A 24,197-nucleotide genomic window follows, 5' to 3' on the forward strand; every position below is an offset into this window, starting at 1 on the left:
AGCTATCATTGTTTGTTCTTACCAACGGTTCTGTTGCAGAGATAGTGTCGAACACTGATATTTCCCAATTGATTTGGTACCACTTGGTTGACCTGTAGGCATATTTCTGTGTCTTCACCTCTGATATCAATTTCACCATTAACACCAAATATTTGGAAAACCACAACAGACATCTGTCAACGAAATCAATATAAAACAATATGACATTATAAATTGAATTTACAGTGGTTATTGTTTCATAAGTTCTCTCTAAACCTTTTCTCCCACAAAAGGAAAATAATCTTTATATCCATAACCCTTGTTCACAGAAAACCACAAAGTTTTCTCATTCCTTTTCTTCTTTTTATACCCATTAGCTTGACAACAGGTTGCTTGATTGTCCAAAGACAGACACTTGTAGTTATAACCTACTAACACCATCTCAGAACTGGCCAGAAAAGCCATGAAAGTGAGACAGACATTTTCCATTCTGACAAAGCAGCATGTGGCCTGTGTGACACCTGAAGTTTTCTAAGGGTGCATTCAACTTCATACTATCATAAGCACAACCTAGCATTTGTGGTGCTCAATCAAGCCAGGTTAAAGAACCAGTATAGACTACTCAGACTTTGGTTATCTGCACAGTAGTGAGCCTTTTTTCTTTATTTATTGGATTGTAATATCTTTCAAAAAAGTAGCAGCCAGTTTCAAAAGTCAGCCTTTGTATCAGAGATATATATTCATCATCATTACTAATATTGTGGGCTCATTTTTCTAAAGACTTTTTAGTTATATTCTACAAGTAGAAAAAAAAAAATTGCTAACATGCATTTGCGTAATGATCTGAATGAATTCTGTTTTTTCCATATTACTTAAATGCACAGATGACTGAAAATTTATTTCAAGGAAGTGAGTCATTTAAATGAGCTGCTTTTTTTCCCCATTTTTAAAAAAGTGAAGATGATTCACAAATATTTTAAAGCAAAAGTAGTGACTTTGTTAGATCATGACTAACATTACTAAAAAGGAAAATATGACAGCAAGGACACAATACATTTCAGTATATTCACTGTCTTTCTTTGGCCCCATGTATTTGTAGGTTTTCACAGTTCACAACTTAACTGAAACAAGAATATAATTTAAGAACCATTGATCAGAGGAAGGATCAGCAAGGAATAAGCAGATAGGCAGATGGTAAGAGTTGGACCATGCATGGTGTCTCAGGGAGGGAATCTCTCTCTACATGGACTACTCATAGTCTTCTCTAAATACTGAGCATCTTCCTGACATAATCCTAGAAAAGGGACATCTCTGATATGACCACTCTGATAGGGCAGTTGTTATGCTCCTATTTGCAAATGCTACAGAATGCTACCAGTGCTAAGAAAATATCTCTGCATAAGAGGTCAGAGTTATGGTGCTTTTTTATCTATACCTCATTATGTTAAAAAGCACATTTTAAGTATCATATTAAACGGAGCATAAAAGAACATGATGACAGGAAAAATACTGCTACATATTAAAGCAGAAATATTTTCTGACATTTTTCATTGGCTATTTTCATTTATCAACAGTGTCTATAGAGAAGATCACAAGGACAGAGAATGCTCAGTGTTACTTGGGTTATAATCTTCGTTTGTACTTAATACAAGTGCACTAGACCTGCAGGCTTACATAATGCAATAACAAAAGCTCCCAAAACTACTTGGAAAAAAAAAAATCTCTAAAAGCATTCATTTTAGCTCTATTTTAAAGTTTAATTTACTGAAGCATATATTCTAATGGAATTCAACAATATTACCATTTCTTCACTAGTCTCATGGGCATTCTCTGAAGCAGCACTCATGGCATCTGGAGATGACCCATCACAATTTTCAATCACTGTGCCTCCTTCATGGGCATTTTCTGATGGGCTTTGATAGTTTGTGGCTGTAATACCTTCCATATATACATCAGAAAAAAAAACCGTAAAGTTAGCATAGCATAACTTGAATCAGTCCTGCATTAAGAATAAAGCCAGTGTCTGTTACTGTATGCATAAGTTCATTCATTTTTTAGAATGAGCTGAATAGCTTATTAAGCAAATATTTACAATTGAACAGACAAATCTATTCCACTCAGAGAGTCCAAAAAGTTCTAGATGCTATAAAAATAAGGCAGGATATAGTGACAAAAGCAACATGTCACTCTACATACATTGTTTAAAAAAAAAATTGTGACGAGCCTTTTTTAGTTTTCTAGATCAAATCTTAAACGAATCCAGTAGAAAAAAAGGTTAAAGATGCAAAACCACGTACCTAAAACACTGCACAGTGACTTTGGAACAAATGTTTCTGGTTTTATATTTAGAGAAATAAGTTATAGTATTTTCATGAGAGTGGTCATGGTAGTGTTTCCATGACAACTAGAAAGTGTGCAGACTTAACCTGCAGTTAAATATTGTTTAACAAGCTAAAAAGACTTTTAAAGGTTATTTAAAAGGGAAAATGTATTTTATGGCAGACTCCCACATAAGCACATGCAGGAATACTCCTACAATCCAAATATATAGCAGGTGTGAAGGTGAACCATTCTTCTCATTAGTGCTCGAGACTGATAAGAAATCCTACAGAAAAAAATACTGTCATTCTTTGTTCAAAGCAGAATTTATCATGAAAGTGGTACTAATAAAGTCCTTTTACTGTATTTCTCAACATTAGAAAATTATTTAGTCAGTTTTTTCAGAGAGCTACTAGTTCATAACAATTTCTTCAGTCCACAATACTACAGTTTATACAGACATAATTACCATATGCCTGAATACCTCCCAGACCAGGAGCAAATGCTCATACACAGACAAGCAAAAATTGGACAAATACCTGGTGTCAGAGAGTCAATAGTTAGCAACTGCTCCATAAGGAACAAGCTGCAAGGAGACTACTAAATCTATCTTCCTAGTAATTAGCATGGTAAATATTAGTGAAAATCCACTTCTATTTCATCTACTTTAAAAATTAAAGTTTCTTTACCACTTCAAGCTTAACACTGATTCAAAGTACAAACCTGCAAGCACTTAGAGCCAAAGCAAAGCAAAAGCTTTTAAGCAAAGCAGGGAACAGTTATGCTTAATTCAGAGTCATAACACAGCACTGCAATGCCTTTACTCTCCTCAGGAAAGGAAAAACAAGTAGTGTTAATAATTAAGTAGCACACCTTATTTGCTTGCCCTGGGTACGATGTGCTGTGAATATACTTGGTATTATTGACTGAAGAAGCTAACAGAAATAGTGCTGTTAAGTATCCAGCATTTGCTGCACTACAATAATTTTGAGTATTATTTTAGTGACAAACAAGATTTTCATGTATTACTTGAAAATATTTTGTTAAACCTACTTACCTTTCTCCAGAAAGCTTTGGCTGTCACTTCCATCACTCTCTATCAAATGATCCTCTAGCATCATGCTATCAATAGAGATGGTATCCAGAGAGACTTGTGATGGACTTCTCTTCATATTCTTGTAAGAAACAGAGAACGTGGGGGGGTTGGACGGGCAGCGTTCCTTAGGCTTTGCGCTTTTTAGATACAATGATATTAGGAAATTATTATTTCAAATTAAAGGAATTACATAAAGTTACTCTAAAAAAAATCTAAACCAGGTGAGATTTAAAAATTTTAAAATCCAATTATTCAATAATCCTTTGGCAAGAAAAGGAGATAAGCAGAGAAACAGCATGCATTCCTGTAGACATTTGTGTTAGCATTTTTCTCAGTATGTATTTCATAACATTTAAACTGAAAGTAAATATTTTAAATCAATTGACAGTTAATTTTAGTTTTCACTAAATGCTGGATACTGCATGTCTTACATCTATATACTTTTAAAATTTTCATCTGCTAGATGTTCACTTCCATTGACCATTATGTGGCCAACAAGACTGACAAATATTTTCAAATAGTAGGAAAACTGATTTAGTTTTAAAACTTCTATACCTTGATGAAGAGTGGGATGCAAACATTCTAACTGAAGTCACTTTGTTGTTTTCAAGCTCTTCAGATTCTAGGGCAGTTTCTTTTTCCAAGTCACTGATGTGGCTAAGAGAGCCTTCAGTTATGCCTTCTTGTTCATTTAACTTATCTGAGAGTATGTTTTTGTCATCCTCTTTGTCAACAAAAAATTCAGTGGAATCTTCTCTCTTATTTAAAATGGACACTGAATCCCGAGGATACAAGCTACTTTTCTCACTTAGAGGTCCATAGACCTCCTCTGAATCACTTCTACTAAAAAGTCCACTGCTTCCTCCTTCACTCGTATCTCCCAAACATTTATCCGATGCATCATCTGAAAATGACATTCCTTTCTGAAAATCCATATTACTGTCTGATTTAAACAAAAAAGGATCTATTAACATTCCTTTATTAACTTCAGCATTCAGAGGCTTGCGGTCATTGACATAATCAAAATTATTAATAGTACTTTGCACTGTATTATTGCCAACTAATTTACTCTCTGAAGCAAGAACTTCCCCATTTCCCAAAGGGGGGAGTTCTGATGCCATAGGACTTCCTTCTTCCACAACTGGAGACTTACAAGGGTTTCCCTGAGTTACTGGATGGAGTAGTAAGGCTAGTTCTGCACTTTTCAGTAGGATCCCAATGCAGACGTCCGTTTGCTTTGCAGGTTTTCCAGTCACTGCTTCAACATCATTCCTCAGGTTTTCCAGGAGCAATACAAGAGAGTCATGGAGAAACAACAAAAAAAGATACTGGTAATGATTGATCTGCATGCTTACATGTTTTTGAACATGGACAAGAACATGTACATCTGCATCAGAGGAAGAGTTTTCAGAAAGCACTCCTGAAGTGTCTGCCGTTTGCATGCCATTGGTCAAGGGCTCCGTCTCACTGCTGTAATATTCCTTTAGAAGTTTTTTACGTTGCAGTCTGTTAGCAAGATCACTAGACTCACTTTTTGGGAAAGCTGTCTGATTACGCAATGAAAGTTCTTTTTGTGACTTTGCAAATCTTACTGGCTGGCAAATCCAAAGCGAAAGTGGGAATGAGTCCACAAAGCTTATTGGTCGCCCTTTCCCACTTTTACTTCCTTCATAATCTATCCAAAACTGGGAAAAATGCACGGCCCAAACATCAGTAGCTGCAGATGTCTTTAATGAATATTTATTCAACTTTGGGATTATATAACCTTTATAAACATCATGCATTTTAGTATCTTGTTCATGAGCGTGTCTCTGGAAGATTGGATGCAGAAGATTAAAATTCTTCTGGGACTTGGGAAAAGTGGTGAAAGTTCTACTGAAAAATTCACAGTCTTTGAAGTTCTGAAACAAAGCTTCTAGATCAGAGTGTCTGCAGTTTGGTGAGTATCTTGTATTCGTAGCAATCATCTCTGAACTTTGAATGGAAAGTGCACGAGGTTGATCTTTATGAGTTTCACATTTGTTTTCAGCTGGGATGATGAACTGCGAGAGATAATGTACTTTGGTTAGAAATATGTAGGTTAAGAAAGTACACAACTAAAGAAACAAAATAATAGCCATGACAGCTAAAATAAAGTAAAATAATTTTATGAGAACTCACATATATTAACACAGAACCAGGAAATGTCAAGGCTCACAGATTATCATTTGTGCTTCCTCTCATTTTTAAGGATGCTGTGGCACCTAAAACCTCTGTGTTTGCACAAAAGCATAACGGGCTTGGCTTTTTCTTATCTGAAGGATTTAGATTTAGGTCAGCTATATTAGATTGAAGTGCCTTGTTTCTGCAACTCTGAAACAGCTTAGCAGAGAGGTTCTTCAAGTGTTCCCAGTATTTAGAACTTTAAACTCCAAATCATAATTCTCTGTTTTTCAATCTGAACTGTCATATAGGGTTTTTCATTGCACTGAGTACTACAGTATTTTATTTCTATGTTAAGATAAAAGGAAACAATTAAATGCGTTATCACAGCTAATATTCTTAACATTGCAGAATGCAGAACAGGTATTGTGACCATTATTTGATAATAATGATTTTTTTTTTTTTTTTACATCCAAGTAAAAATACACTTCAACTCCTAAAAAACAACAAAATAATTCACTATCCTGGATTTAATTTAATTTCAGTATCTTTAGTGCAAGTTTTAAAGGAAATACGTATTTTATGCCAAATTCTGTATCTGATGTTGTTAACATGGACCTTGGCCATGCTAGTTTTGCTGCTATCAGTGGCACTACATTCTGTCACATCTCCATGCTGAATCTAGAAAAGACCAGAGTAAAAAAAGTAATCTAAAGACACTTATAAGATGGGAGCCATGAAACTTCTTCAGGTAAAAAGGCCTCAGAACAAAAGAAACAAATATGTAGCTATATAATAACTAACAATACGATATATAAACAAGAAGCATATCAATAATAAAATATGTATAACTTACTAAAATTATAATAGTGTTAATATAGGGATTAAATAATTAGTTATTTATTAATGAATTTAATGATTTATTAATGAATCAAGGTTTTGAGGGATTCACTTTTCTCTTAGTTTAGTACACTATTCACATATAGTAGTTCAATGTTAGCTCAGTCTGTATTTGTATTTGCCTAGTTGTTAGCTCCCAATAATTTTCATTCAGTACAAACCAAGTCCTTCTAAAGTTCCACCAAAAATGCACAAAGAGCCTTGGTAAGATGGCACCTCTTCATACACTGACTTTAGAATCCTTGAAACCTGTCCTGTGGGCACCGCTGAAATGACTCATTGTTTTACCTCTGAATCTTGGAAACCAACACCCAATGCAAATTGGGTAGAATTTGCTCAGTAATCCTCCTCCAAAGAAGACAAGGGAAGCAAAAAACTGATGTTCAGCTGCATTATCAACCACCATACCTCTGGAATAAACATATAGAGAACTTGTGTACCTGAACTACAGCCAACTACAACAGAAGACTGTGAGAATGGGTCTTGGAGGTGGAAATAAATGTTCACATAAACTGCTTTCTTTACTTCAGGCATTCATCAATAAGAGGAAAGAGTTTTTATATACTACAACCAGAGGAACAAGGGAGTGTCCTTGCATTAATAAAGAGAGAAATTATGATTTTTTTGCTAGTTTTTGTTACTTCAGTGCTCAATTTCTTTTCTTCTGCTATGTCAGCTTCGTTCGCAGTGAAACAATTTGTTAATTGTTTACCTAATTTGTTAACGAAGATCCCATTCAGATCTTCAACAGAAAATCAAAATATCCCTAGCACATAGATGAAGTAGTATGGAAGACATCTCTCTTCAAACCATCATATTCTGCATAATTTTCCAGAGCAGCGTTCTTTATTGCATGGGTTGTTTGTACATTAATTCCTTAGGCTGTTTTGCCAGCAGCTTTTCAGAGTTAGAGAAAAAAAGTATTTTCATCCAAGTAACCACAATACCCCTTCGCAATGACAGCATACCTTCAACATTAGTCCATCAACTCTAACATCAACATGTTCATCTGATTTTGAATTGTCATTTAACTTGTACATGACCATGAACTGAATAAGACTCTGTTTCAAATCCAACACAAACTGATTTAGCCAAAGAAGACTTCTCTCATCCAGGGTGAACTGTAAAGCATTCAGTTGGCCATACAAGTTGGGACATGGAACTAAAAGAGAAAACAAAACAAAATCATGAGAGTAAGTAAAATATTTAGGGGTTGGTTGGTTGTTTTTGTTTTGTTTTAAATAAGGGCAAACTTATATTTGCACAACTATTTTATATCAGAGAAGGAATGTAAACCCACTCCTTCAGTCCCAAGGAAGAGTATGTTGTTAGGAGATACCTAAAATGATGCTTCTTTCTCTCACTTCAAACAAGTAACTGATTTTTGAATGTAAAAGCTAACATTACAATAGAATAAAGTCCAAGAAGAGGGGAAGAATGCCCTCATTACAGAGGAAAGGCAGGACTAAGGAGATTTGCTGTCCTCAGGTCCCATTCCCAAGAAATTCACTGACATTTCTGTAGATAGAACAGGACCAGCCCCATGACACATTAATAAAAATAACTTCAGCAAATCTTCGTTGCATCTTAGATACTGCTGCAATAGTTTGAGTCATGTAGTCATTGAGCTCTTTTTAGTATCCAGACAGTTGAACCGCAGAAACAAGACAACTATGTAGGAGAACCAATAATCTATGTGTCAGTAAAATGCTGAGAGTGCTTTTCAGACTTAGAAATCATGTTTATAAATCCCAGTATTTATAGGAGTTTTCCCAGAGCAAGCACAGTGGATATGGAACAATGTTGTTTCCATTTCAGAAAGCCATTACCTATTTCCAACTGTCAACCTGGAATCAGCATTAAGCTTCATAAAGTTGAAAGTAACACACAAAACTAATGGTTCAGTACAAAAAAAAAAAAAAAAAAAAAAAAGTCTTACTAGGAAAGTCCTTTCCATCTGGGTAGTAATATTCAGTGAATTCAATATGAATAGCCGGCATTTCTGGTGGAAGGTAAAGTGACTTTTTATTGCAAGAGATCAGAGCTTTAGGGGAAGAACGACACTGGTCTGCTGTTGAAACCTGTGAAAGGGAAAAGATTAATTGCGTTAATACGTGACATTTTTGGGACTCATTAAGCATTTGCAGTTGCAAGGCACTGCCCTTAGTAAGGTAACATTCCACTGGTCTCACATGTAGACCCCAAACTACACAAAGTGCTGATGATGAGAAACACCTAGTTGCCTTGTAGTAGCAGCAATCCACATAGAACAGTTTGACAAGAAAACTAAATAATATTAACAGTACCAGATCCCCTTCCTTCATGTGGGGCAGGAGGCAGCAGGTCACTTTCAAAGGTGTTCAGCAGAAGCCTAGAATGATCTGATATCTTTACTGCAAACACTACAGCTCCTGTATAAGCAATTATGCTAGGACTTGATATATTTGCATACTGTCTGCCCAAAAGGATCCCATATCTAGATGATAAGGGATAGATAAGTTAGTTAAGTTTATTACACAAGTGTTAGGAAGTCCTTGTACTGTCATAAGGACAGATTCCAGTACGTGGAAAAAGTCTTGACTGTATACTGCTAAGCAAGGTGTTCAACATGCACCTGGCAGAGATACATAGACTTGGCTATGCCCAAAGGTCTACTTCACAGGAGAACCTGGTCACTATAGACCAGGAATGTTCCATTTCTGTTTCCTTCCAATGTAAGACACATAACAAGAAAGAGATCACCTTCTGATCTATATTTGATATTACATCTTTTGGTACGTACCCTAGTTTAAAAAGTACATTGTCAAAACAAAGCTTTTTCATCTAACACTTAGTAGGTCAGCCTGTTAGTTTGAAATTAGCCAACATATTAATATGGAATAGATGACGATGTCTACTTGTATTATTTTCACTGGAAACAACAGGTAACATTTATAAGGCTGCTTCACTCTGTGTAGCTGTCTTAATACAGAGACATTTGTAGCTTAAACACGCACAAAAATTCAAGTAATAATAAGTCTACTTAGAAAAAAAACTTTTGGTAAGTTGTAAAGAAATAATGACAATTTAAAAAATTTTAAAAATGTATTTGTGTAGGGAGAAGGAAGAGACAAGAATCTTAAGAGCAGAAGGTAAATGAAAACGCCAACAGTACAAAATGATATCATAAAATCACTTTAAACCCAGATGAAGGCTCCTGGCAGCAAGCTGCAACCTCCTACTCTACCAGAAGTGATATGGCAAAACAGCATTGAAAACTGGAACAAGGGCAAGCAGGAGTCGAAATAACTATAGGGCACACACTAAGCATTTTTGTTAGGACCTAAAATTTAGAGGTCATCCTATATCATTTCCATTCTGCCTTTGATATATAATCTTTCTCTATCTGCACCAAAGAGTGAATCTGGACCACAACCAGCAACTAAAACTACTCAAACAAATTAATGGGTGGGTGCTAGAGTGGAAAAAAATACAAATTAAAAAATATCAGTGGAAGGAGATAGAGAAAAAAACCCAAACTCTTGATTTAACATTAAAAAAAAAAGAAAATCCATGTACTTTGATGACAATAACAATACGAAAACCATGAAATACAAAATCAAATATTAAAATACTGGGTACCTAACATAGGACAATGAAAAGATGAAATTCAAAATGTCAGTATTTGGGGAATAATAGAACTTGCATCCAAACCATAATTGTGATAAGGTATCATCTAAAATAAAATCAATAATAAAATAGCCACCAATCTTAACAAAGCAGAAGCAGGCCTATACAGGTCTAATCCAATAATAAATGGAAAGACTTCTATTAATTTCAGCGGGCTTTGTAATTGTCCCTTAAAAACCATAGTTAAATAACAGTCAAGGGCAAAGTAGCCCCAGTTTTACTAACTTGAAGAAATGTACCTGATATATATTGAAATCTGCAAGTCTAACCACAATAGGACTAGACATCAATTTGCCCTTTGGTTGTTGGGAAGATACAGAGGAAGCCCTAGATGTTCCTTTCGGTATCTGTTCCTTGCCTGTAGGAAAGAACGGAATAATTGAAAAGAACAGTCTTTTTTAGAATAGCTTTAACATTTCATGGAATTAGAGTGTTAGTGATGTGAACGAAGTACCTGTTTGTAGGTTCTGAGGAGATACAGCAGGTGGTGATTTGGGAGGAGAATCTATGACCTGGTCCTTCACAGCCTGCTTTAGCAATTCAACGTTGCTTCTGAATTCATTTAATAGTTCTTTGGCCCACCCACTTCTGGTTTTAGTGGCATCACTATAATGCATCCAGTGATCGCAGCTATCTCCTGCGAATGAGAGGAATAAGAGAAATATTAACTCATTGGAAAGTTTGCTGCTAACTGAACAACAAGTTTCCACTGTTTCATAGAATCATACAACGGTTTGGGTTGGAAGAAACCTTAAAGTTCCAACCCCCTTGTCATGGGCAAGGACACCTTCCACTAGACCAGGTTTCTCAAAGTCCCATCCAACCTGGCCTCAGTTTCATAATACTTCAAAATAAAATCTCATTGCATGCTCTAATTATAGAACAACAGAAGTTATAACAGACATTAAAACAGTAGTTGTATATTACATAAAAACAATTCTCACTGCTTCACAAAATCACTCGGAACACAATATTGCCACCTGCCTTGTAACACTACTAATGCTCAAAATATCACTAACATGTTTCCAGTTCAGAGACATTTGATAACAATGTCATATGTGAGAACATGCACAAAAATTGAATCATTGAAAGAAAATAAAAAGTGAGAGCAAAACAATGTTCTCATGCTCACTTTTTCCAAGCTTATCTTTCCTGCCAGAACTGTGTCCTAAGAAGTTCCTGGTCCCTTTCCAGAAATGTATTCTTTTTGTCTTGGCATTTTAGCACCTTTATGGCACACAAACAAGAAAGTAAGTACAATCAGTGCTGCAGCACATACAGCCTTAAAAATCAATCCCAGTGGAAATTCTTTTATTCCTAACACATTTCTGTTGGCCAAGCATTTAAACCTCTGAAAGAAACCAAGGTCTCTTCAGTCAGTCTCTGTAGAGACCATCTACTAACCTGTTCAACAATAAGGGTGCAATACAAATAACTTCTACCAAGTGGTACATCACTCTAAATACAAGCATGTAAAAATTTACTTTATTTGGCACTTGATGAGGTTTTGGATACTTACACTGGGGATGAGTAGACATGGCTGCTATTAAAATAGGAAAATGCTTTGGGGGAAGAAGTTGTGATTTCAAGGCTAAATGCAAAGATTTCAGCATGGAAGAAGCTTTAAGGGAGGAGCCTATCCCAAGAGATGACATTTCCCCCCATCCTCCTGCCTCACAGCCTTTTGATGGCTATTCACATCTTTCTAGTTAAGGAAGAAGAGGAAAGAACAGGGAAGAAAACAGAAATAGAGCAAAAAGGCAAAGATACATCAAATTCAAGTCCATGAAGCTGGGATTCTCCTGAACAGTGCTGAAGTGGGGTAACCCCAAGCATATGCACATGAACTCTACAGTACCTACAGAACAGCAGCATTATAAGGAAAGCTCTCATTCCCCTTCTGGGAAGTCTGTATGGGCAAGTGACTCTCTGAAGTGCTTGTACACTAACACATGCAGCATGAGGAACACGGTGGAACAGAAGGAACTGGATATCTGCATGCAGATACAGGGCTATGAGCTCACTGAGATCACAGACACATTGTGAGATGACACACACAACTGAAATGCTGCAAAGAATGGACACAAGCTCTTTGGAACACACAACCCAAGAAGGGTGAGTTGCCCCTTGAGGGAGATCAGTGGGAACACAGAGCTCTACCTTGGGATGAATGATCAGCCAGCTGTGAGCTTAGAGGTCAGCATTAGTTGTTAGACTAACATCAACGATGCTGTGGTAGATGTCTGCTACAGACAATCTGATTAGGAAGATGATGAGGCCCTCTTCAGCCAACTGGAAGAAGTATCATGCTTATAGAACCTGGTCGTCCTTAGGAACTTCAACCACCCTAGTGTCTTCTGGAGGGACAAAATAGCAAGACACACAATCCATGCAGTTTCTGAAAGTGCATCAATTCCTAGCACAGGTAACCAAAGAGCTAAACAGAGAATACGTTCCACTGGACCCGATTCTAACAAAAAAACATCTGGTCAGAGATTTCAAGGTCAGGGCAGCCTTGGCTCCAGTGACCATGACATCGTGGTGTTCAAGATTCTGAGGTGAAGGAACAAGGCAAAAAGCTGAATAACAACCCTGGACTTATGTGAGCAGCCTCTGGCCTGCTTGAAAGAATCTTGTGGGATATAACCATGGCCAGAATAGCAGTTCAGGAGAGTTTGTTGATGTTTGAGAGTCACTGGAGTTGAATCTAATGAAAAGCATAAAGGACAACACAAAATGCTTGTACACCAGCAAAAGACAGAACAGGGAGAGCTTGGGCTTGCTGCTGTGTGGCACAGGGGCCCTGGTGACAAACAGCAGCTGAAGTCTGCGGTGCGCAATGCCTTCTTTGCCTCAGATTTCACTAGTAACACTTGCCTTCAGAATTTCCAACTCCTTGAGACCTTTGGGAAAGTCTGGAGTGAGGAAACCTTTCCTTCAGCAGTGGAGCATTAACTAAGGAAACATTTAAATGCATCACACATACACCAGTTCATGGGATCCTGATGAGATGCAAACAAGTGCTGGGAGAGCTGGCCAATGTCAAGGGGAGGCCAGTCTGAATTAACTTTAAAAGTTTACCATTGAATAGTGATCAGAAAAAATTCCTGAGAACTGGAAGAAAGCAAATGTCATTCCTATCTTCAAGAAAGAGGATGAAAAAAACAAGCTGGTGAGCCTCACCTCAAAGAAGTTAGAGGAAGATTACAGAGGGCAACACAGCAAATAATCCTGTAAGCCATTCCAAAATTAACAACAGGAAAGTGATTGGGACACATGCATGGATTTATGACAGACAAATCATGCCTGATTAACTTTACAGCCTTCTACTATGAGATGGCTGGCTTCATGGATGAGGGGAAAGCAGGGGATGTTTTCCTCAACTTTAGGAAAGCTTTCAACACTGTAACAAGCTCAGTGACAAAATGAAGGACTGACTAGGTAAGAACACACTGAGGTGGACTGGAAACTAGCTAAACTGCTACTCTTCAAGTGTTGGGATCAGCAGCATGAAGTCTGGGTGGAGATAACTGTCTGTGGTATACCCCCATGGCCAATAGTGGGGCAAATATATCTTCATTAATAACCTGGATGATGGGACAGAGCACACCCTCAACAGATTTGCAGACGGTACAAAACTAGGAGGAGTGGCTAATACACCAGATGAATGTACTACCACTCAGAGGGACCTCAAAAGGCTAGAAAAGTGATCCAAGAGTAATCTCATGAACTTCAAAGGGAAGTCCAAGGCCAGCACCTGGAGTACAGGCTAGAGGCTGACCATTTGCAAAGTAGCTTTGCAGAAAAAAAAGAGCCAACCTGAGACAATAAATTCAATATAAAGTAGTAATGTGTCCTTGATGCAAATAAAGCAAACAACACCTTGAGCTGCTTAGGAAAAGCACTGCCAGCAGGTCAAGGGAGGTGATCTGTGCCCTCTGCTTAACTCTGGTGAGATACCATCAGGAATGACAAGTCCAGTTCTGGGCTCTCCACAGCAAAGTGGCCAAGGACTTACTGGAGTGAGTCCAGCAAATGGTCACAAAGACACTTATGGGACTGAAACATCTGTCAAGGAAAGGCTGAGATAGCGGGGATCATTCAGCATGAAGGACAGAAGCCTCAGAGGGATCTTATCAATGTGTATAAATGACTGATTGGGGGATGGGAGGGGGTGGTGTACAGATGAGGGAGCCAGATTCTCCTCAGTGGCACCCAGTGACAGGACAAGAGGCAATAAGCACAAAGTGAAATACAAGAAATTCTACTCAAAAATTCAAAAAAAAAAAAAAAATCAAACCTTTTCTACTGTGAAAGTGCTCAAACACTGGACTAGGCCACCCAGGGACACTATTCAAAACCTAACTGGACACAATTCTGGGAAGCTAACTTTAACTGACACCATTTTAATAAGAGGGGTTGGACTAGACAACCTCCAGAGGTGCCTTCCATCCTCAATTATTCCACAGTTCTATATATGGAGATGTCATTGTCACATTTATCTGTGAAAAGAGCAGGCCAGACTGTAACAAGAAAACTATTTTAGTGGAGCTAGCACTGATGTTGCTACCATCTGAATTTATTGATAGTTGTCCAGGGAAAAAAATGCTTTCTGATTTCTCGTATTGTCTCAATACCTCAGCTTGATCAACAATTTCCTGTACTGCAAATTTTCCTTCATGATGGCAAAGCAACAGCTTTCTCTGATCATCATCCTACAATACATCCACTGCACAGATAAATGGATCTGGATAAAAACTTCTGTGAGAGGAAGTCTGGGAGGACCAGTAAAGTGATGGATTACTCTACAGACAGCTTTACAACATCCAGTAAGTCTGGCTTGTGTTAGCATTATCACAATCAACGGACACACATGCACCCTCTTGGATCAAACACCACCCTTGGCAGTTTTTTCTTACATCTTATTAGCGATGTTTAGATTTCTGCTACCTAATCATAGTTGCAGAGAACACCATTTAAGACTGAAGGAGAGTGACCTTTAGAGGCACCACCTTTGGTCTGCAGATGACCTTTTCCATCTCTGGTTTCATGTAGGGGGAGTTACGTCCCATGTAGACATTGCCTAAAAGCATTCTTAGTGAGTTCTAACGTGTCCATCGAAGAGCCTACAGTGCATGGTTCCATCTGGCTAAGAATCCTTCAAAAAGAAACAACCCATTTCCCTGGTTCTCTTGATTTTATTTGAAGACAGCTCACAGAAACCATAGACAGATCAGACCGTCACTTAGAGCAGCAATCAGAAGTGACAGTAAGCAAAAAACATAGCTGGGTCACATTTTCAACCTCTGTAATTTAAGGTCCCACTTTTATAGAGCAGGAAACCAGTATCACAGATTTCAAACCCTACTAGGCCAATCTATAGCGAAGAATACTGGCTTTCATAAGCATACTCCTTTCTATAGCTGTGTATGTTTATTTGACCTATGCTAAATTACATTTTTTAAGGTGCAAAACCTACACTTGCTTATGAATGAAATACAATATTACAGAACTCTGCAACCATGAGTGACAAGAAGGACATATGGCAAGCTACAGCAAATCCACATCTTTAATGTATGTGGATAATCACTCCAAAGTGACTGGTCTCTGTTAGTACATATCAAAACAAAGAACAATCAAACCCACCCCACCACCCCAACTAAAAGCCTCTCCACTGCACTGGATTGCCTTTGATCTCAAGTTCAACAGCAAACCTATTTTGTCTCATCTAAATTTTTTTTTTTTTTTAATTTCTGAAAAACATATTTACTAGAAATTATTTGCAAGAATAACTAGAACCCCTTAATAAAAAGCTATATAATTAACCTCTACACACTGGGATTCTTGTTTAGCAAATTAAAACCAAAACATTGCTTTGGAGATAGGCATAAAATGATAGACTTGTATATAGAAAAACAAAATCTAGTACACTGAGAATTCACTAATTGGGTATTTCCAAAAGTCAATATGTCATACTGCCTTCCTCTGTCAATACAATTTTTTTTTCATATCATAAATGTGTAAACACTGTTTTGTTGACCAAACAACACAGTGAAAAGGAAAAGTGTTTGGTCTAAAATAGCTCAGTGCTGGAAATTAAATTGGTTCCCAGGTTGTTGGTTGTGTCATTTGGTTTTGTATATAGAAGGAAATAAAAAAGGTGTGTATTTCAAATGCTTAGAACCTTATTATCCAAGCCATATACACACACAAACAAACAGGCTTCTTAGTATTCAAGCAAGATAGTTACTTTCACAAGTAATTCACAAAATGCTCACTTTCATACCTGCTTTGTGGAACGGATAATAGTCCACTGTTAAATAGCTGAAGGAAAGCTGCATGGCCCCTCCTGTAACACGTCTATTTGAGTCTGTAAAATAAAACAACGGTCAGGTCTGCAGATAATGTGTTTAGCATGTTAGCTCTTATGTTGCTACATTTCTTTAAATACCTAACGGCTACTTCTTCTTCCCCTTTACTGACTCTCCTTACAACCTCATTATCTTCCCCAAAAATCTTCAATCAGGTAGTCTTCACCGGTTTCTGAAGATCAGCTTGTAGAACTCCATGTTCTGTACTCAGCCTCTACTAACTGCATATTGTTTTAAATGCTATTAAAGATAATTCTTTGAACACAAATTACTGCAGTTTATCTGAAACAAAACTTTTCACACTGAATATATGGTTATGATCAGTCATTCAAAGTCAGCATTCACTTTCAAGACTATTGTAAATCTAATTTGTGTGATTTTATTTCACAAATACTACTGTAGTGAACATGTGTTCTGAGATTCCTCTGTTCCAATTTTTCCACTGCAAAATTTAAACTCCATGGTCAAAAATAAAGGACCAATAATGAGATCTCATTCAGAATGACAAATCCTAACTGCAGTGATACACTGCATGTAATGAAATACATCTCTGGCCAGTGAACCGTAAGCTCTATTGCTCTGCAAATGTCTTCCCTAATCAATGGAATACATTCACTAAAACCTCAGTTTTTCATACTCTTTTCTTCAGCAGACCTTCTGTGCCTCTCTAAATTTTTCAATGACTAGCCAGCTCCTTGGATATACACCGATATGTCATTCTCTCCTGATCACTTGTAAAAGGCATGAAAGAAGTGTCATTTGTCTTTTTTTTTTTTCTGATTCTAAATACGGCTACATGCAATATCCTTTAATTTACAAATAAAAGAAAAAAAACCCAAAGTACAAGTATTACACACAAAATTATAAGGCCACAGAACACTTGTTACATTAAGTGCTGTAGAGCATGCCAAATTTTTAAATTAGAAACACAGTGTATTGCTTTTTTAGTAGTCTGTCTTTTATAAGAGTACTACAGAAGCAGATTGTATAGTGACTCTTTCAAGGCACAGTAATGTTGCCACCACACTCTTCATAACCTAGTTAATTTATAATATAAAAGAAAAAAACAGCAGTAACAATCAGACTGGAAAGAATCAGTTTCTAGAAGACAGGAAACGCACTGAAGCTAATAGAACATTTAGCAGTTTTTCTTGCATTAATCCTAAAATAATTACATTTAATAATGAAATATTGTCCTGGTAGAGGCATCTAGCCAATTTTAAGTGCATCTACAGACACTGAAGGCAATTCTGACTATTCCTCTTAAATAAATAAATAAATACTAGTATGAATGTATTCCTCAAAATGTCCTCTAAAGAGGATTATGGTTCACAGGCATGTTACTTAAAAAAAAAAAAAAGTTACCTTTTTCTTTAGAATGGATATCATCACATATATGTAGGTCCAAATGGGAAATTACTAAGTGATGAGAAGTTTCCTTAACATCAAAATCATTGAATAATTTTACTATTGCATCGTTCTGATCAGGTGCTGCTGTTGTCTGATGCGCTTTCACCTGCTGAGAGCTGGGTGCAGGGGCAAAGCTCTGAAAAAAATATTTAGTCTTAAGAATTTAGAGAGTTTATCCTTCTTTTCAAGCATAAGTATCCTTTCACTTACTCAAAACAGGCCTTTGAAATAAGGAAAAATCTATGCTATTTTTCTAATTTTTGTTGTGAGCTGTTCAGGGAACTAAAGCATCAGAAAAATATCAGTTTTGGGGGATCACTTCTGCTAGTTCAGTTCCTCAAACTATATCACAATAGGATCATGCGTGAGCTGTCACCAATACCAGGGAATTGGTGAGATCCAAGTACAGGGATTTGAAGAATCAGGACCTCCCTGCTCACTAACAGCTAACCATTACATTGCTGTAGCTAAACCACCAAATCGCATTGTGAGCCATCAGGACCACCACAAGAACTGACCCTTCCATTACTAGCTTTATAGTAAGAGATTCTGTACAAATTACTCAGCCTTATTAATAAATTGTTTTATTTTTATAGGACCACCTTTTACCAGCATATTTGTGCTGCTTCTTCACAGACAAGAAGAGGTCCCTCCTCCCAACACTCAAAAAGCCCAGCTGGTCTAGTCCACTGTATGTACTCAAGGACCACCAAGGTCTACTTAAGACGATCTTACATGCAGCATCAATATCACATCTATGCCAGCAGAAATATGTTAAAGTGGAATTATTTTTCACTATATATTCCAACATGAGATCTACATGATAGAAAGCTCCTACTATAAGCTAATTTTTCAGTTCTGGGAAAACAAACTGGACAAGCACTTCAAATCATAATAGTAAGCATATCTATCCACACATTAAGGTTACTTTAGTGTGTCTTAATTTTATGGTTTGTTTTGATGGGGTTTTTGCTTGGTTGTTTTTTTTTAAATTCATAACCAGAAAATATTTAAAGAACCAATTTACTAAACAGTTAATCAACTGTTACATAAATCCAGAAGTCTAAATACTCTGTACACGGATAAAGAAGTACAACTTTTTTCTTTCCTTCAATTAACATCAGTACACCAAATCTTCTAAAATAAAGTCTGTTTTATACTACTGTGATTCATTCCCAGTGTAATTTAAGCTATACAGCTGAACAAAAATGAGTAACTGAACATCCTCTCAAATAAACACAACTAACCACACTGTGTTATATTTTAGAGCACTTGATAATGATACAGTGAGACCATCAATTATCTCACCTGTGCTGTTTCAGAAGCCAGGCTTTTTCTCTGTTCTGTTGATTTCTCTATAGCTTCACTAAGAGATTTGGCATACTGCACCATAGCTTTCAACTGGGAATCAGTCAAAACCCATAGCAAATCATCCAGAATCAGAACCAGTTTTGATGCCACTACATTACAATCCTTTAACTGTAAAATAAAAATTTAAACAAGTTAAATACAAGAAAAAAAAAATTGAATGCAAAATCACACTTACAAATTTCTTCCATATAAATAAAAATGTTATTTTTATTTTAAATTGTATTCTTCTCATTAAATAAAAAGAGCCTAAGATACAGTATATTTATGCTTCACTTATCTGTTTGTCATGCATGGGATATGCAACTGATGCATTTCTCTAAATGTAATGTAAATATTGCCTGAACCTAGAGAGGTAAGACAACACGCATCATCCTAAAGCTCTGTAGATCAAAAAATTTCATTATTAGGACCTGTGTAAGATCTTCATCTCCAAACTTTGCCTGCAATATTTCTCGTAAACTCTACAGTCTTACCAATTATATATCTTATTAAACATTTAGTTAAGGGAATTTCACATTTTATATGGCCTAAATTTAACCTTTACTATGTGGGCATATGCATTAAGAGCATGAGTTAAAAATGAATTCATAAAATAATAAAAGAGTCAAACTTTGCGAGTTTACCCTTCTTTTAAGCGTGACCCTAATTTTTGACTGGTTAGTAATCAGTCGAACTGGAGCACTCATGATTTCATGCTTAGAACTCTGGATTGCATCTGCTTCTATTCTGATCATCTGCCAGTTGATTTCTTTAAAAGTCAAAACCTTTAAAGAGAGAGAAAAAGAGAAAAACACCTTCATGCATATGTCAGTTTATTTGTGCCTAAGCATACGGGTGTGTATGCACATATCTGTACCTATATACATATACACACATTCAGGGGTACCACTTCTTGCAGAGCCATATCAGCAGAAGAAATACAAGTCACTATTTATTCCATTTAGAGGTGTCAGGAAGTAGAGTCCTGATCCTCCTCTCTACCTCCAGAATGCCACAGAAATGTTAAGTTAGTTCCAAGCAGGCAGAGGTTACAAGCAGCATTTAAAATATTCAGAAGAAAATAAATAAAGGTCACAATTGTTGCATACTATGTTGGTTTTGTTGGAAGAAAAAAAGAAGATTGTGTAGTTTAGTTTTTAGGGAAGCAAAAAAGGGTGGGAGAGGTTTCCAGAGTGTTCCATTTCAATTAAAAGAGAAAATTAAGCATTGAGCACATTGTATGCCATACAGGTCAGATAAGCTTCAAATGCACTACATGGATTTCTAGAAGAGATAGCAAGCAAATGATAGAATAATGATACAAGAGCAGCAAGTACAGCTTTATACTGAAAAATAAATCTTGGAAAAGGAGTGATTGTCCAAGCAGCAACATCATGGAAAACAGCAAATCAACAGGACATCAAGAGGGCATCAACACATCAAGCACTAATTCTCATTTCCCCAGAACTCCTTCTTATGTTGCTCTTTGAAGAAAAAAAAGATCAGCCACAAGGAAAAAGGAAGAGGAAAGGGTTTCTTTGGTGTGTGCCTTATTTTTCAGCTGTAATTCTTCTCTTGTCAGTTTAAAATCTTTACAGCCTATGCCCTGCACATAAAATCAGCGACTTCAGTAAAACATACCAAATGTGTTTGGGAAGGTGGCACACAAAATTAAGCGAGAGAGACAGATACACAGTGCAAAATAGCCTGAAAAATACCATTTGCAGAGAATCAGAGCACCTACCCTCCTCAGCCAGGAGATGCACTGTGAATGGAAGCCTCTGAAGGAGATTCCTTATTATGTTACTAGTGTAGCTACAGTCCAAAGTTAAAAGCTTTTTTCAAAAGACTTCCTTAAAATGTAGTTTAGCACAAATTACCTTTATAGTACAGTGTTGCAGTGTTGGATTTGTTTTTTCACCTTTTCATGAAATTTACTACTGAGAAGTCACTCACTATACTTCCTAGAAATTTTGTTTCTGGAATTCATTGCACTAAAAGGAACACTTCCCAAGGAAAGTTTTGTTGCGCATGGGTTGACTACTCAGAATTAAATTCTTCCTAAAACGCACAGAATCAAAAAATATGGCAATACAGAATTCCATCTAGTTAAACTTTAATTCTTCCTCTTTACACTTCATTAACACATGAGCATTAGTGTACAGAAAGGCTGCAGGAAAGACAAGCCAACAGAAAAATAGTTTTAAACTTCTTATTTTTGTGGTATTTTTAACTAACATTTTCTTGAGGCAAAAAAAGCAACTACTAGACTCCTTCACTGGGTAGACTGTTTTGGAATAATCGTCTCTAAATGGGCAAACATGGGCAAAATTTAAAAGCACCTGTTTATCCAAAGCCAGATGCATACTAAAAATAAGTCTCTCAATACCACATACAATATTTATAATCAGCCTAGCACTCAATGTACCTTTTACTCTGGTTACATGGGAGAAAGCAAAAGAATGGTGTACACCAATCTAGAACTTCCATGTTAAATTCTCCCAGATAGTAGAAAAGCATGCACTTTACTGCTATTACTTTCTAGTATACATATGATTCAGTTATTGCAAGAAAAAGATTTGATTCTTGCATAAGCACTTCATAAAAATTCAGTTTAAAATGCTTAAAGAAAAAAAAAATCTTATTACGCAAATACAAGCAAATAAATAAACAGTTAAAGCTTTAAAAATAATACAAGCAATAATGAGAAAAAAACCAGCACAATGTCTCGTCCTTCCATATTTAATAAACTTTTTTCTTTCAGTATTCCTCAAATCTGGTCCACTTTGCTTTTTAAAATGGTCACAAGCTTGGAGAATATACGCTTGCCCTGGTCTTTGCTCTTCTCTAAGCATCCACTTTGGCCATTGTTAAAGGTATGACATTTGATCTGACTCACATCCACGATTTTTACATCCTTGTATTCCTAGAGGACAGATGGAATTACTGAGCACAGAATGTCTCCATTCCCAGGAACAGCACATTTCCTGGACTGTATAAAGCTGCAACTCAACTTCCTCCTCCTTTACTAGAAAAACAATGCAAAAAACTTAGCAAAAGATAGAATTTACCTCTCCACGTTGAGCTTCTTGTATTCTGGTAAATCTGAGGTCAGCATGTTCCCAGTTTGCATTCACACTACATATTCTCAGTTGGGAAAGTTCAAATGAAGCATTAAAGGCTTTTGCACCAATCCTTATTACAATGGAGTTCACAGAAACTGAAATGCCTTCTACCACTTTTTCAGCAAAGCCATATTCACTAAAAGTGAAATGCCAATGTATTAAACACACACCTAACGAAGGGGCACAAAACTAAAGTTATTAAACAGCTGAAATACAACATGAAGCAAAACATCAAGTAAGTTTGTAACATATTCTCTAGTGTCCTGATTTAGGTTAGAATAGAACTACTTGTGTTCAGTCATTTACTTTTCAGTTCAGGCTCTCTTCTCACTAACTGCACTTGAAGTTAACAGCCTATTTTCTCAGACAGTGTCTGCTTCCAGCAGAGATAACGCTCCCATGTTTCGAGCTACCACCAAGGACTGGTGTGCAGACCAAGGTCACTGCTAAATCTTGTGTGCCACACTGAGGGGTGCAGAAAAGAAAGGCTGCATCTGCAGGGAGGAACAGACAGGATAAGTGACCCTAAATTGACCAGTGGGGTATTCCATCCCATAGCCATCATATTCAATATAAAGATGAAGGATCACGAGGGTCAGTTCTTCCTTCAATCCCGATCCGTGTGTTCCTAATCCAGTACCAGAATCCAGCTCCTATATCTGGTCCCTGTCTGCCACTGAGACCAGTCTGGGACTTTTCCCCAGTGCCTGCTCCACAGCGTCAGTTGTGTGACATCAGTGCATCAGTGGTATTGCTGTCACGGGGAGTTGGCTTTGATACTGATTTTGTATATAATCCATTTTTTTATTATTTTTCATTAAAGCTGTTTTCTTTTTCTAATGTACAAGTCTCTCTCCCTTATTCCCCTTCTCTTCCCCTTTGGGAGGGGAGAGGGGTTACCAGAGAGCATCTGTTATAGGTCTGGGGGCAGCCCTGACACTAAACCGTGACATTCAGTTATGAATTTTTGTTAAATACACTTGATCTAGTTGACAATAAGTCTCAAAATAATTGACAAAGAACATATTTTGTAAAAAGATCCATCTCCATGAAGCATAACAAACAAACAACACAATTTTCCCATTATAAATATTTTATAGACATATATAAATATATACGTATTTAATTTTTTTACATTATACATAAGAATAACCGTCTACAACATTACATAGAAATCTTACTCTTCTTTATATATACATAAGGATTAATTCATGTCAAAGTAATTATTTGATAATTCCAGTCTAGTTGGTGTTTATATCTACAAGTTCTCCTACCCATTAATACTATAATATCTTGTATATGTGAAAGATACTATAGTATTTGCTTTGTTTCACTCTATAAACGAAAGGCGTCCTAAACATTGGTTACATTTCTACAAAAAAAATGAATGTGCGTTCTAGTATTAAAAAAAGATAAAGCAGTTAATAAAAATCTTACACGTCTGAATATTTCAGATTAGTGAATGGAAAACTGTTTTTTAAATGCTCTTTTAGCATCTAAAATTTTTTGCCCTTAGATTCTGCTTGTTTTAAAAGTACAGTTTATGTGGTTTATCATTCATTTTCCTTTTTACAACTTTCATCCTACACAGAATCTCTATGGTGATGATTTTCAAACCCTAGGAGACAGAGGTCCATGCACTACTTCTACATCATACACAGAAGTTAAAATAAGAAAATCAGCTTTATCATCAAATTTGTTTCTCTGAATATAGGGCCCTATGCCCACTGAAAAATGTTTTGGGTACATAAAAATGCAATTATTTGGGGGGGGTTTGTGTGTGTGTAATTCACTGACATAATTCTATACTGTTCCACCAAATTACTTGATTTTAGG

The 24,197-nt window shown here is 36.5% G+C and overlaps 1 protein-coding gene across 1 annotated transcript in view; it reads right to left on the reverse strand.

The window, feature by feature from the left end:
- The window catches only part of UHRF1BP1L (UHRF1 binding protein 1-like), a 45,541-nt gene that overhangs the window by 12,199 nt on the left and 9,145 nt on the right, over window positions 1-24,197 (reverse strand). The window contains exons 6-18 of the mRNA XM_008944075.1: window positions 22,308-22,497; window positions 19,881-20,021; window positions 19,195-19,365; window positions 17,842-18,022; window positions 16,392-16,475; window positions 10,560-10,742; window positions 10,345-10,463; window positions 8,376-8,517; window positions 7,405-7,598; window positions 3,950-5,436; window positions 3,356-3,531; window positions 1,781-1,917; window positions 23-173 (exon numbers count right to left, since the gene is read on the reverse strand). Coding sequence (XP_008942323.1) covers window positions 23-173; window positions 1,781-1,917; window positions 3,356-3,531; window positions 3,950-5,436; window positions 7,405-7,598; window positions 8,376-8,517; window positions 10,345-10,463; window positions 10,560-10,742; window positions 16,392-16,475; window positions 17,842-18,022; window positions 19,195-19,365; window positions 19,881-20,021; window positions 22,308-22,497 — 3,356 coding nt within the window. The remainder of the gene's footprint in view (window positions 1-22; window positions 174-1,780; window positions 1,918-3,355; window positions 3,532-3,949; window positions 5,437-7,404; window positions 7,599-8,375; window positions 8,518-10,344; window positions 10,464-10,559; window positions 10,743-16,391; window positions 16,476-17,841; window positions 18,023-19,194; window positions 19,366-19,880; window positions 20,022-22,307; window positions 22,498-24,197) is intronic.

The sequence above is a fragment of the Merops nubicus genome, unplaced genomic scaffold (assembly GCF_000691845.1).
Source record: "Merops nubicus isolate BGI_N331 unplaced genomic scaffold, ASM69184v1 scaffold36377, whole genome shotgun sequence".
In the NCBI taxonomy this organism is placed as follows: domain Eukaryota; kingdom Metazoa; phylum Chordata; class Aves; order Coraciiformes; family Meropidae; genus Merops; species Merops nubicus.